Raw genomic sequence first — 14,942 nt, 5'->3', positions numbered from 1 at the left:
TGTTTGTCAACATCTTGTAATGCTATCCTGTTATCTGTCGACCTTCTGTGCCTGTCAACATCCTGTTGTCCGTCTACCTTTTGTTGAAACCTAAGCTAACATCCTGTTATCTGTTGTCCTTCTGTTATGTTGAAACTTGAGCCAAAACACCCCAGTGGGGGAAAGACAGATAAAGCTAGAACTGGTTGAAACTGGCCAACTCAGCCAGCTCAGCATTTTCTAGCAAAAGGTGAAAAGTACACCATGAGGAAGACCTACGGCCTTCCTCCCAGAGACCACTGCCCATGTCTCAAAGACCCCTGCCCACAATTCTTGGAGGAATTTGCCCAAGCATGAAGGACTGATAAGCTAATTAACATACGAAGCAAGAGTAGGTGGGGTTAGGTAATGAATATGTATAGGCATTAATGAAATATTCATTGTTTTATGGTATAAATATAAGATAGTTACTTTAGACATGCATGTTAGGCGGAAGGATCCCCCATGCATCCAGCGCTGCCAATAAAGGATACTTAGTCACTAAGAAATTTTGACTTTGTTCTTTAAATCATCACAAAACTTGTGTTGCTGAGCAGAAATTCCAGTTACAATACTGGAGTGCTAGTTTTTGAAAGGAAAAATCGAAACAGTAAGTATGCTGCTTCCTGGCCTCCTCGTTCAGGGACTTCCAGCACTGCCTGCCAGAGGTTTGCGGGCACTTGTTCTACTTTGCATGCGCTGCCCTCTGTATTGTTGAATGTAAGGTGGCAGCTGCTGTGTTGCTGGGGTTTTAATTTTTATTTATTTTGTTGACAGAAGGAAGGTCTGTGGCAGCGGGACAGCCAGCCTTTCCTGGCGGTGGCCTTTCCTGCCACGTGGAAGTGCTTCCCTGTGTGCTCCACAGCCTGAGCAGGGCCGTACCCTCGCCGGTGGTGCCGGGGTGGCTGCTGCCCCGTGTGAGGCCGTGTACGGAACCGTGCCCCTTACCCCCGGGCCTCTCGGGCTGGCGCCGTGGGGTTGTGCTTAGGGTGCACAGTCGGGGTTACCCGGCCTCCCCGTGCAGCTCCCGTTACACCTCAGCCCAGGTCCCGGCCGCCACCGTAGCGCCTCCAGCTGCATCCTGGGGGCAGCTCCAAAGCTTTTGATCCTGTCAAATAACCTTTCCAGGGCACGCAGAGGCTGCGGAGCGGCTGAGGGGCTTCGCCTTCGGGCGGGGCGGGGGGAGCGGCCGTGCGTAACTCGCCCTTCTAGGCGTATTTAGCGCTTTCGGGTACCTGTGGTTTGAAACCGGCACCGCGCTGTCCTTCCCGCGCCGAGCCGAGGGTAGGGCAGGGCCTGCACCCCGGGCAGGGGCGCTGCTGGAGCGCTGCTGCTCCGCCGCTGCCCGCGCTGGGGCGGCGTGAGGGAGCGGGGCCACCGCAGCAGCGGCGCCTCCCCGGCCGCGGGCGGCAGGCGGGGCAGCCCGGGCCACTAGCTTGGGCCACCTCCGGGTTACCTGGGCCCCCGCTGCTGCCGTGCGCTGTCAGCCTGGGGGAGGCTCCTCCGTGTACGCAACAGGAACCGAAATTCCACAAAGTTCCATAAAAGACGCTCTTGGCAGGCCCGAGGCTGTGGAAGGCGCGCGGGCAGCGGCCCGCTGGCGGGAGCGGCGCGGCCTGAGGAGCTGGGGGGCCGGGCCAGTGCGGGAGGGGCCTCGGGTGCGCTGCCGACACCGCGCCGCCTCGCGGCCTGCCCCGCCCCCTGCTCCGCCCCGCGCACGCGCCGGGCCGGCGGGAGCCGCCGAGATGCGGGCGGCCATGGGCAGTGAGTGCCGGCGGGCGCGGGGTAGCGGCTGCTTCCTCCCGGACCCCTCCCCCCCTCCCCGGCCGCAGGCGTGGGGAAGGGCGCCGCACGGGGCTGGGCCCGCTGCTCTGGCGGGGCCCCGGGCCTTGGCCGCTGCGTGCAGCTGGGGGCTGCCGCCTCCTCCTGAGGCGCTGCGTGCGCCTGCTTGTCCCCGCCGGGCCCTCGCCCGCTCCTCTGAGGCGGCCTCAGGGGGGGCCCGCAGGGGAAGCCCGAGCCCGGGTGCGGCCCGGAGCCCTGGGCGTGCGGGATAAGGCCGGTGCCTGCGGCGGCCGCCCGGGCGCTCGGCCTGCGGCGGCCCCGGTCCCCTCGGCGGCCTGCGGCGGCCCCGGTCCCCTCGGCGGCCTGCGGCGGCCCCGGTCCCCTCGGCGGCCTGCGGCGGCGACACGTGCCAGCCATGCTGGGCTCCCGGGGGCGTCCGGCGCGCGCTCCGTGGCCGTCGGAGGAGGGGGGGGCGGGGGTGACGCGCCACCCCGTGTCCCCGCGGGGGCCGGTACCGAACCGAGCTGCGGGCGCGTTCGCTGCGGCCGAGCGTGACGTTCCCCTTCGGCTCCAGCCCTGCGGCCCGGGGAAGCGCGATTAACGGCCTCCTGGCTGCGGGCGCGCGGGAGGGTTGATTAAACTTTGCCCAGGCAGTTGGTCTTCCGGGTTTTGTTTGGTTTATTGAACAGTGAATTTATGCTGAGTATAAATCTGTACGTGTCCGACCTCTTTGAGGGCCCCGGCCCCTGGGGACGGCGGGGACAGCCGCGGGCGAGGGCGGCTCATGGTGTGCCGACCCGCGGGGCTGGTGCCGGGGTGGGGGCTGATGGTGTGCCGACCCCCGGGGGCTGGTGCCGGGGCGCTGGGGCGGGCGCTGCAGCAGCAGGAGAGGGATGCTCGGTCCTGCCTTGAGCTCGCCTGCAGCCCTCTTCCCTTTGCCCCAGCGCCGCGGCGGTGCTGCAGTTTTTTCTGTACCCTGTAGTGGTCTTCGACTGTGCGGTACGGAAGTTTCCTAGAGAAGAGAGGGGCTTTGAAGCAGGGATACTTTTCTTTACGAAGCTAGAGCACTTTTTTTTTAATTTTTTTTTTTTTTAAATCATTATTTTTTTTATTAAAAAAAAAAAGAGGGAGACAGTTGTGCCTGAGCAGATGTGTTTTCCTAGTCCCAAGGCAGCAGGGGATTCATGGGAGGCAGTCTGAGGGGTCCACACAAAACTTGGTTTGATCCCTTCTACTTGCGTACTCCAGGAGCCTGCAGACACAAACCCTGCTCAGCCACGCTGGAGGCGTGTTGGCAACACTTGCAACTGGCTCTCAGCTAGAAACCAAATTGTGAAGAAATGATCAGGAAGGATGTTACCGTTATTGGGGTTTATAGCCGTTTCTTAGGCTAGGTATGATTTGAGGGACACAAGCACACTATTGCTGTATGTGGTGCTTTGGGGATTATCCAACGCTCGAGTTTGCTAGTGGTGTTTGAGGGTGTGCGGTGCTCATGGGGTGATGGCTGCAGCAAAAGGCAGGCTCACAAAGCCTGTGGCAAGTGGGGAGGGGAGAAGCAGGCCTGGGTGGCTGGTGGTCTGCCTTTCTGTCACGCAGTAACTCCTGACATTAGAACTTGGGTGGGTGCTGCCGGGGCTGGGTGCTGCTCACACATGAGCTCTGAGCTTCAGCCTGGGCAGGGGGATGGTGGTGTGTGGTTCCCACCAGTGAGCCTAGGTTTGAATGTCCTCACTCTGTTAAGAAACTGTTTCCAGAGTCATAGACAAACTGCAAAGTGAGTCAGAAGTAGTTTGTGTATGTGTTAATATATTTATTTTGTTAAATGCTTATCAGTGAATTCACATTTTGGAGAGTTTTTCCTGGGGGAATTCTGCTGACCAATTTTTTCGTTTCTGGCATTAGACTTCCGCCTGGCTCTTATTCAGCTTCATGTATCTGCTGTTAAATCAGATAACCTTCAACGAGCCTGTGGACTGGTGAGAGAAGCATCAGCTAAAGGAGCAAAAGTTGTGGCTCTACCTGTGAGTAAAGATCATGGTCTACTTAGCACCTCTCTTGGAAACCTCTTTTTAGTGTCACTAACGTATTATACATTGTTGTTTCTCTCAGGATAGCTTAGGTGCTGTGTGAGGCTCCAGACAAGAAAAAAACCCAGGGATTCTATCTAGCAGCACACTTAAGAAGGAAAAAAAAAAAAAAGGCAAAAAAAGAAGCAGCAGGTTGTCTTTTTTTGTGGTGTAGGATTCTGGTTAAGTTTTTGCTGGTTTAAGTCCCAGGCCATTCCATCACTACTAGGTTCTGAATTCACAGAAGTGACACTGCAGTTTGAACCTTTGCTAGGAGCCTTCTATGCTAGAAATGTAGGGAAAGGTGATTTTCAACTAAAGAATATTGATATGAAGAGGAAAGAGAACAGGTATACGGTGACTGTCTTTGCTATAATCATTCAAGATTAGATAGTACATGAGAGACAAAATAGACTTAAGATGTTCCCAGCAGGTCATTTTGATGCTGGATTATGATTAAAACACATTTTTGTGGATTTTTGTGGTGACTGCCTTGTGTGGGAACGTAAATAGCCACTTAAAACTACTGAACATTTCTGATTTCCTTTTGGACTTCAGCTGAATTTTCACATGGATGAGTGTGCTGGCAGCGTGGTGACCTTCCCAGTGCAGCTTTGAGCTTTTTTCCTCTTCCTGGGGTTACATCTGTTGCCCCTGTGCCCTGCAGCATCTGACTCAGGAGCGCAGAGTTCTTCTCTGGGTGAATTTTTGGTCTGGATGTTTTACACACAGAATGTTTTCCTTCCTACCATCACAGGCGGAGCATTAAGCAACCTTCCCAGCTCCTCTGTGCTAGCGCAGCTCGTGGGTTGCAAATGTGACCTTTGATTGTTCTGGCTGGGCCGCCTACTTTGAGATTATCTATTATTTGCTAGTTTCATCATGTGTACAAACACTGGTTTTCCAGACCTATTTAGATGAGATACTCACTTTGCCAATGATAATTTATGCTTTTAGAGTAAAACTTGTCAAACAAGGACAAGTTTTTTCACAGACTTCTGGGAGGTAGATTTTGTTCTGGCTTTAAGATGTTGGGCATGAAATATTCTCATCCCTCCACTTTTTTTTTTTTTTTAAACTCGCACTACATAAAGAACAGAACTTGTACTGACTATATGATCTACACCTCTGCAGAGACATATGGCAGTTTTCCTGTGACATGTTAGCCCTGGTGTCTTAAAGTTTTTTAATTTCTGAACCAGGAAAAATTTGCGTGAGCAAAACAGTTCATAATGTTTATGGATAAAGGAATAAAAACATACTCCATTTGGATCTAGAAATCGATAGAATGCAATTCAAAGATCTGTCCCTGTATTCTTACCACTTTGGAGAGCATAGGGCTAGGTGATCTTGTGCAGACGGTTTGTAGTTTTGTATCAGCATCAATTTATGAACAGGCCCATGCACTGCCACTGCCAGCTCGCACAGAGCTCTGCCTGTTCTCTTGAACCCATGGGTTTAGTACCACCTGCATTGCCACTGCAAGTGGCAAGAAGAAGGTGGAGGCAGCTGGCATTGTTTTCATTTCCTTGAAGTTCAGTCCAACTTTCAAAGGCCAGGAAGCTCATTTGACAGGCTGCAGACACTTCCCTTCCTGCTTTTTCCATCTACAAATGCTGCTGTGGGTTAGCTAGCACCTGTTGGCCCAGAGTCTGTATGTGGGGCAAAACATACCCATTCAGTTATTCCAGTTCGGCAGAATCTGCTACAGTTGTTAAAAAGTATGCTTGAGCAGGTAAGGCATAAATGTTTATTGTGCTGTTTACAGCTTGATTTTTTTTTCTTTCCTTTTTTTTGGAGGGGTGTCTTGTTACAACTTGCAGTGAGCAAAGGTAACAGTCAAGGCAGGTGCTTGAGCTGGGAATCACTTGCCGAAGAGTAGGAGCTGGTACTTGAGTTTGAGGAGTTTGATAGCCTGTTTGTGACCTTCAGCTGCATTCCTTTAGGGGACAAAAAAGTGTGTGTGTATGGGGGGCATGTCTCACCTTTTCACAGAGCTGGCAAATATAATGCAGAGTCGAAGTTCTGGATATCCTGAGCATCTCAAATAGCACTAGCCACCTAGTTCAGGCATCTAAACTGCTCCATTAATCTTACTGTGTAACGATCACATGCCTGGTTCTGAGGGATAGCAAATCTGTAACTAGAGCCTAGGACAGAAGACATTGTTCAGTTGTGTGGAAATGGTGTTTAAAGGATTGTTTTAGCAAAAGCATAAAAGCAATTTTGAAAAATGCATGCTTTTGCAAAGGTCCTCTTAAAACTGAAGAAATCATAGGCTGTGGACGAGCATGAGCACATTTCAGTTTTGAGAGGATCTATTTAGCTTGTAACTAGTCAAATGAGCTGGGTAGAAGTTGGCTCATTGTTCCAATGAGAACATCCCTTGTGATCTTGCTAAGTCTAGACTGATAAATGTGCTAGCCTTGTTACTTGCAGCTTGCATGGCACTCCTAGCTCTTGTTCTGTTTGGCATGTGTTCACACTGACACACCCGCTGCATTTTATCTAATTGTTATGGCCGCTTGATATTTTCAGATTTGCTTATTGAGTTCCTGTAAACTAAACTCGTGTAACTGAAGATTGTATGAGAACATTGATAGAGAGGATTTTGAAATGTCAAGTACATCTCCTTGCAGTGGTGTTGCTAGATTTTAATGTAATTTTATTTTCTAATTCTAGGAATGTTTTAATTCTCCATATGGAACCCAGTACTTTAAGGATTATGCAGAGAAGATCCCTGGGGAGTCAACACAAAAGCTCTCAGAAGTTGCAAAGGAGTGCAGCATATATCTTGTTGGAGGTAGTTTACTCTTAGTGACAGTCTCATTGAAGGGAAAAACAGGCTATGTCTTTTAGTGCCATCGGATCAAAATTCCATGTAATAACAGTGGGCAAAATCTTTGTTCTCACCTTTACAAAGGATCCATTCCAGAAGAGGATGGTGGAAAGCTGTATAACACGTGTACTGTCTTTGGGCCTGACGGTGCTATGTTGGCAAAGCATAGGAAGGTAAGAGGGCAGAACATTGTTATTAAAAGGCTTCTCAGCAGTGGTGCGCAAATGGTTTAATCTGTGCCTAAAGGTGATGTGAATTAGTACAATCTTGCTTTACTAGTAAGCTGTGTACTGTCAGTAAAATTGCATGTAACTTTTATTTGGGACATGTAAACACCCCTTCCAAAGGTGGTCATAAATTTGTTCTGGGTAAGGATGATAAAATGCAGAAGATATAATTGGCTTTTCCCAGATGCTGCGAAAACTGTGGTAAGGAGTAAATCCTGATCCAACTTATCTGTGTACCTTGGTCTAGGTCTAAAACATAGTGCTAGTTAAGTGGGATCAGGATTTTCCCTCAGGTTCCCAAGGGATTTAGCCCTTCTGTTGTCATAAATACTGTTCTTTACATACTTTGTGTGCTGTATGTATGGTTAGTGCAGACAACCCAAGTCCAAGTTCCAGAGTTAAGCTGTGTCTGACACTTGCTCACTGTTGTCTTCCACCCAGATATTGCTCTGTGCCTTCTGAGGCACTACTGCCTGTTCATAACTGCAAGGTGTAGTTTCTGTTCATCTGACTGTGCATACAGGTATCATTCCTTAGGTGAACAACAGCTTATTTCTTTCATGGTGGGGAAAAAAAAACCACAACAAAAAAGAAAACACAAGGTTACTGGGAATAAGCGAGTTGATGCAGAATACCTGTGGGGTGTGGGTATTAATTTATTTTGTTAACTGACTCTACACTTAGCTATACTATTATATCACTTTCTGAAGTACTGTGTTGCCTTCCTTCCATCACAGCACACCAGTCTGCAAGCACACTAGTTGTTTGTAGAATGAGTGCAGGCTTGTACTGTGTAAACAGGAATGAAAAATATAAAATCTGCTGCATTATTAGGAAGCTCCGGTCAGGAACAGAATCTTCCATTGCCAGGGAGAGATAAAGACTGTCTGCAGGGGCTAAGAGGCATCTGCATAGCTGAAGTCATGGGAACTTTATGACTTGGCGAAGGTATTTGCTTGAAGTTTTGCAGGAATGGGACTCAAATCTTAGAGAGGAAAATATCACCTGCTTTAATACACTAAAATCATCCTGAATAATTCAAGACCCTTTGTATGTATCCTTTCTTTTGCAAAATTACTCATTAGATGATATCTAGCAATTCTGCAGGGATTCTTTCCAAGAAGAAGATACAGAGCTGTACTACAAATTAATTGTTATATTCTTAGCTATTCTTAATTACTTTTTATTACTGCATGGGAGAAGGACAGAGCATCCTGTTTGGTAAGCAACATAAGCTTTTGATATGTGCATCACTTGGGTCACAGGGTTTCTATGTTTAAAATGGCCTTTGGGGTTTTTTTTACCAAATAACTTTAGACATGTATATTTCTGTAAAGAAGAAAACTGCTTTAAATTATCTTTAGATGATCTCACAATCTTAAGCAACGTTTAGTTAGGATCCTGACAAAAGCGTAATCTAAGTAACGCTAACTAGAAAACACGTGCCTAATAGGAGGCACAAATAGCAAGCAGAGAAATTGTTATTAATCATATTATAATTACAGGTTCATTTGTTTGACATTAACGTTCCTGGGAAGATACAGTTCAAAGAGTCTGAAACACTGAGTCCAGGGAATAGTTTGTCCACATTCGATACTCGTGAGTACAAGACAAGCCCTCTCTTTAAGGAGCTCTACCACAATAACAGTACAGTCATTCTGGAGTTCCCTTCCCCCTCCTCCTCCCCAGCAGTGGATTTTTAGACAATGATCAGGTTTACATTAGGTATTTGACAGCCATGGCAAATGTAGTTTAAGTTTGTTCTAAGTGCATGGGTCACTTCTGAAACTTTTAAAAAGCAATGTGATTGCAAGAGGACAGAGGAGTAAAAAGAGTTGAAGATGCATCATAGAACTTCCCTTAATAAATAACGGTCCTATTGATTTGTTAAAGAGAAGTTACTGTATTTTTTTTTATAGCAGTTACCTCTTTAAAATGGTTCTTACAAAACACGGCTTGGAAAAGAATATATGCAGCAAGCAGCTACACCAGCACATTGTTTCATGTGAGGATGATATAATCATGGAGACATTAAGTGCAAATCCAATTCCAATGTTCTTGTATCAACCACATCTGATAAAAAAGCAAGACACCTATTCCCCCCACCCCACCTAGCACTGAAAAACTAACACCTGCTGTTTGCTGAGCTCCGAAGGGTCTCGCCTCCCATGGTCAGTTTTTCCTCCTTGCAGCGTGCATGCTGTAAGAAAGTACGTGACGGTAGCTTTAGTCCATGAAGAGCAGTGAGTGCTTTCTTTCCTTGAAAAGAAAATAACTGAAAACCATACAGCTAACTCAGAGGGGAATACATTACACAAAGACCTGATATTACATGATTTTTGTGGAAATGGCTGATTTAAAAGTGCAGGTAAGACTGCTTCTCATAGTCTTCCTCTCATCATGAAGCATGAATTCTCTGCCACAGATGGCCAGTGCTTGTTCCAGATAAAGGGTACACATTTAGCTATAGCTGCTTGTTACTGTGAGACACATAAAATAGCAGATGGCAGGATGGCTACAGGGAGTCTTGTGATTGCTTTTGTGATAGCAATGACTGTTGTCTCTTGTGTTTTGAGAACAGCATACTGTAAAGTGGGCCTGGGCATCTGCTATGATATCAGATTTGCTGAAATGGCTCAAATCTACGGACAGCAAGGTGAGGCTGGGTCACCTAACGGAGCACAGCTAGCCCTAAGGCCTGAGCTATGCCAGGCCGTTTCAGGGCAGTACATGCTGGGCAGTCTGTGCCATCAGGCACGCTAGTCCTTGCCCGGTTACACTAAACCCATCTTGTGCCCGTGACTTTGGTGTTCAGTGAGTGTCTGTCCCCCCTGAGTAACGCCACAGTCGCTCCCCGGTACACATCTGCAGGTGGAGTGATGCGACAGGTGTATCCCCACGTTTGGTAACGCGCCCCAGGGCTTGGCTGACTTAAGTAGTTGCTGTGCATGGACAGACTTCATCTGGTTCCATTTTGGGCAGAGGTCAGGAGGTGCTGAAAGAAACCTCACCTCGGGCGCTCTAGGGTAAACCATCTTTCCTTTCCCTTAACGATGTCCTAACCCAACGTTCCTTTAACAAAGGTTGCCAGCTGCTGATATATCCCGGAGCTTTTAACCTGACAACAGGACCAGCTCACTGGGAGCTGCTACAGAGGGGACGGTAAGAAGGCAGCAAGAGCTTACCCTCCTGTTCAGAGGGAGCTCTGGCAGGCGGAACTGAACCCTTCTTGTGATCCAGCTGATGCTGTGCATCAGAAGCGGTGCTGCAGGGCCCCTCTGCCACTGGAGCCACACCACTCCCCCCAGGCCTTGCATGGGACACCAACGTGACTTGGCTGCCAAGGGGAAAATCAGGAAAGGCTCATCCTTCCCTCCTGCCAGCCCCTCTGCAGTCACGCCCTTTCAAGGGCCTCTTCCCCATGGCTCTAAACAGCCTTCACACAAATTCTTGGGGGAAGAGCCAATAACCATTTGAGAACTGCTTTAATTACAGATAGAAATAGACCCTGAGCTTCATGAATGCAGTATTATTTATTCATTTGGTCAGCACCGATCACCTTTGCTACATACTGAATGAACATGTAATTCATTCTACCCCCTGACTCTGGAGCAGGCGCTAGAGCCTTCTCTTTCCAGGCTCTGCTTTCTCTGACCTCGCTACCACTTGCAGTTTTGGCTCCTCCCTAGAAGGAGATGCATCTTGCCATCTGAGTGAATTCTTTCTCTTCTGCTTTGTTAATTGGTGGTATAAAAAAAAATTGTACTCACTTTTCCCTCTGCTTCCCTTGTCTTTTTGTGAACAGAGCTGTTGATAATCAAGTCTACGTAGCTACCGTATCTCCTGCTAGAGATGAAAAAGCATCCTATGTTGCCTGGGGACACAGCACTGTAGTAAATCCATGGTGAGTTCAGAAACACACACCCCCAACACAGACCGCTTTCTTGATTAAAAAATGTTTTTTTTATTTTATAAAAATATTTACTTTATATTTCCATCTACTCTTAAAAACGTTGCAAGTGCTTGGTATAAAGCACCTGAGACTTAAGTTGACATTCTCAAAATCATCCTTTAAAACTGACTGAAAAACAAGAAAGAAACTAAGAATAGTTCAACAGTATGTATTATTTAGCATTACTGATCTTTTCAGCTTGCCCCTGAAGTTTGGTCTGTACATCCTGTGCATTGTGGTAATTCTGTGTGCAGAACTGAATCACCTTGAACAGCTTACACAAAACTGTTTCATTTCCTTAAGGAACAACACTGTTTTGACATAAGAAAGAACAAGAACATCATCTTGGCTAGTCTGACTTAAGCAGAAGTCACACAGGTGCACAGGAGGTAAAAGTGACCAAATCTTCAGACAGTTACTTTTCTTTCAAAGGAACTTACTGATTGTTCTCTTCCAGATGATGGCAAAGAACGAAAAGCTTTATCTATGTCTTCAGCTTTTAACGTTATATGAATAAAACAGTGACAGAACACCTAGTGGGAGACACAGTAAATAACGTTCAGTAGATGACGCAGGGTATAAGTGTTGAAAGTGCTCCTGTTAAAAGCCAGCAGGATCTGAAACGAGAAGGTGTTAGTCCTTGCCAAACATGGTTCTCCCTGGGGAAGTTCTTTCCCCTTGAGGCATTGCTCACGTACTGGTGCTCATAGTATCTCTTACCACCATTCTTGATCTTCAGAAACATGTTAAGTATGTGTATGTCACCCACAAAACGTGCCATAGATGAAGCCTGGAAGCCATGTCTATCATGCCAGAGTTACAAATTATGATGTTATTTTTAGGACAGTCCTGTTTCTTCAGCTGTAGACATCAAGGGTAGGAACTCCCCTTTGTACAAACAGCAGCAACTGGACTGATGCCTTGAGACCTCGGTGTTAATGCTGTGAACAAATGTGCTCAATTCTGCAGGGGTGAAGTCATAGCCAAAGCTGGGGCTGAGGAAACCGTTATATACACAGATATAGGTAAGAGTAAAAGATTCCCCCCCCCCCCCACTTTCTTTCTGAAGTACAGGTCATGAGATGAAGAAGAGACAGTTTTAAGTGTGTGGGCTCGCACCTGCAGTTACAGATGATGCAGTGTTCGCATACCTTCAGCTTTGCTAGACTAAAGCAAGAACAAGCAGCACTTGACTGTACTCTTCCAGTTTCCTTACTCCTGAGGAAGCTGCCGCCTTAGGGAAGAGCAAAGCTGCGGCTTCCTTCAGCCCTGGCTGCCAGTCGTGGTGCCCTACAAACCCCCTTCTCCACGAAAGCCCCTTGCTACCCTGCCTGACATCAGAGCAAGTCAGCAGCTTTTGTTTTTGACTGCTTTTCTAATAGCTGTTTCTTCCCCACCCCCTGCAGATCTGAAGAAACTTGCAGAAATACGTGAGCAAATTCCTATTTTAAGCCAGAAGCGCTGTGATCTCTATGGCATAGAGATGAAAAAGTGAAGCTGCGTGAATAGGGAAGGCTCAGTTGGCATAATGGCTCCTGCTTTTGTCTTCGGAAGAATTCCCTTAGTAGTTGTTCCACAATCTACTGCTAAATGTGCCAGTTAAAAAGAACAAAATCAGAAACCAAACCACCTTGGTGGTGTAATTATAAAATTGATTCAAATACAGAAGTTGCATCTCCTTCAGTATTTTGTAGCATTTTACAGCTAGGGTAAAGATGGAGGTGAAATCAGTTCAACACAACAGTAATTGTGATGCATAAAAATCAATGCTAATGTTTAGTTACCTTCTGGGGGCTTTTTTGTAGAACATAGAAATGCAAACCTTGTTTTCTCTGGAAATCCTGCAAATTCAGCTTTGGTATTATGAGTTTTCCTGTGAATTACCGAATAATCTAGAGGCATGATTCTTCCAGCTCCATCCTTAGTTGTGTGCGCCTTAACAGAGTTCCTTGAATACCCAAGTTCTAACTTGGAAAGCTTAAAATGTAACACACTAAGCAAAACAAGGCAAATTCTGCTCTGCACGACTTGGGACAATGCAAGAAGCTGCCAGACAGGACTACTACTGTAGAAGAATCTGTAACAGGTTTTGGCTCATGTGTCGTGCCTAAAATATAATATATAAAGTTATCCTTACTGCAATTCTTGTTTATTGCTGAAGTGATGCAGGTTACTGTTTTATTAAAGCAATTGCATGTCACCACACCTTTGCTCTATATATACCGCATCCTTAACCCAACATCTGAATGGGCTTGAATTCTGGGTTTCACCGGGAAAGGCTGAAGGGAGTCAGGCAAAAGGAGTTAGAAAACCAGTTACACTGATGAAGTCTTCCTGCCCACATTCTTCCAGAAGACAGGTGCTAGAATTGCTGCATTTTTAAATGCATTATTGCTGCCAAAGGCAAACTCCCATCAGCTGCATGGGAAACACTCCTTATTTCTATTGCTCTTGCTGAGAAGACTAACAAACTCATTATTAAAGACAGCTTTAAAATACTTGCAAAAGCAGCCTAGCATTCTGTATAGTTTTGGGTTTGTTTTTTCTTTTCTTTTCATGGAAAGAAGACACCTTGGTACTTCTAATGTAAAAAGAATTTGCAAAATGCTTTTTTTTTTTCCCTCCTTGGAATGAAAAAAAGAAGCAACTGCAATTATCCAGCCTTTACCACTAAGCTTTTGGTTTTCCAGCAGCAAAGAGAAAGCAGTGGGGTTAAAGGGAGGTTTCAAAATACAAACACCTGAGGTGGGCAAGGTTTTGCACTGTTCTGGCTAACCACTGGTCTCCCTCAAAACCACCATACCTTTTTATTCATGTTCAGTCATCCTCTTCTCACAGATGCTCTCCTTTTAAAAAAAAAAAAAAACACCACTGTTCTTTTGGCTTCTCTGGAATGAGCTAGGTGTGTGTTTTACAGAGCAAAATTAATGGTTAAATTAAACCAAATCCCTGAAATGACAGGTCACACCACTCCACTCAGTGGCATTATCTATTTAGCTGGCATTTTGTGGTCTCTACTTTTCACTGCATTTTGGTGTACATTGTGTACTGGAACTCTTAAGAAACAAGCCACAGAGCATGAGGTGAAATGAGATTTATTTGTTGAAAAATAAATATAAAAGAATTAACAATTTACCATTTGAGTCAAGTCTCCTGCATTAGGTTAGTGCCTCCTGCACACTCAGCAATCCGTGATGGCCACCACGGGGCTCCAGCTTAAATCACAGCAACTACTGCACATCCATTCTCCTGAACTATTCCTCCCTGCGCTCCCTCCCCTCTCTATACTCGTTTCACATGCAGCAGAGCAGAACTACCTACCACCTTTGGAGGAATTATAGTAGTGCAGGATTCTCACAGGCTGACCACTTGACTTAAAAATGCCAACTGCAGCCTGCAAGAGAGAACCACATCTGCGGCCGGACCCTCCCCCGGCACCCACGTGGAGAGAGATCAGGCGCAAATCTGCCGTGGGCTACTTTGGTGAACTCAGCTGAGGAGGTGACACGAGCTCAGTCCTCTTCAGCCTGCCAGGACAACTCCCGAGCACCTGGTTTTAGCAGGACGTTTTAGGGGTGTCCGGTGTGATTCACTCGGATGCAATACATTTAAATGGGACCATGAATTTTGGGGGGTTTCAATGAGAAAAGTACACAATTGGTTCTCAGCTAGGTAATGCTTCAAGCAGTCAATACTCGGTCTCTGCATTGGTAGAAAACAGGCACTTTTAAGTATCTATATTATACATATGCACCAGTATTCTGTAAGTATAAAAAAACAGCCAGTAACAACCCTGAAACAGCTCCAGAATTTCAGCCTGCAAGACTTTAAATTCTTTTTAAAGAGATGGCAGAAAACACAGCAACGTCTGTTCTATCAGGCAGCATTATTGCCCCCACAGCTGGGAAGCCAGGATAAAGCCACATCTAGGCTGGTCTTCATCGTTCCAGAGTAAGTTACGGTACAGCTCCTCAGGAAGTGTTAGCTCCCTCTCACCTTCTGACTGCCATCAGATCCCAGGAATTCAAGTCACAGCTGCTCATCCCCACTCTGGC

The 14,942-nt window shown here is 46.8% G+C and overlaps 1 protein-coding gene across 2 annotated transcripts; it reads left to right on the top strand.

Annotated features, from left to right (window-relative positions):
- The first annotated feature begins 1,723 nt into the window (after positions 1–1,723).
- On the top strand, positions 1,724–13,092 carry NIT2 (nitrilase family member 2). 2 transcript variants are annotated; one of them, XM_037378347.1, is made up of 10 exons: positions 1,724–1,782; positions 3,706–3,824; positions 6,552–6,672; positions 6,793–6,881; positions 8,441–8,534; positions 9,517–9,591; positions 10,019–10,097; positions 10,741–10,839; positions 11,857–11,912; positions 12,294–13,092. In XM_037378347.1, exons 1-10 carry the CDS (start codon positions 1,764–1,766, stop codon positions 12,380–12,382), a joined length of 840 nt encoding a protein of 279 aa, XP_037234244.1. In that variant the 5' UTR covers positions 1,724–1,763; the 3' UTR covers positions 12,383–13,092. The 2 variants fall into 2 exon arrangements, with proteins under 2 accessions (XP_037234244.1, XP_037234243.1); XM_037378346.1 differs by lacking the exon at positions 1,724–1,782 and adding an exon at positions 2,679–2,799.
- The last annotated feature ends 1,850 nt before the right edge of the window (positions 13,093–14,942 follow it).

The sequence above is a fragment of the Falco rusticolus genome, chromosome 2 (genome assembly GCF_015220075.1).
Source record: "Falco rusticolus isolate bFalRus1 chromosome 2, bFalRus1.pri, whole genome shotgun sequence".
NCBI classification, from domain to species: domain Eukaryota; kingdom Metazoa; phylum Chordata; class Aves; order Falconiformes; family Falconidae; genus Falco; species Falco rusticolus.
This window is presented reverse-complemented; position numbering and strand designations above follow the sequence as displayed.

Bases quoted from the DNA above. Each gene is read 5' to 3' on its own strand.
- NIT2 (XM_037378346.1), top strand. From the start codon at position 2,694: ATGCTCGGTCCTGCCTTGAGCTCGCCTGCAGCCCTCTTCCCTTTGCCC. The intron at 3,825-6,551 runs GTGAGTAAAGAT...TTCTAATTCTAG, and splicing joins CAAAAGTTGTGGCTCTACCT to GAATGTTTTAATTCTCCATA. The intron at 6,673-6,792 runs GTAGTTTACTCT...ACCTTTACAAAG, and splicing joins CAGCATATATCTTGTTGGAG to GATCCATTCCAGAAGAGGAT.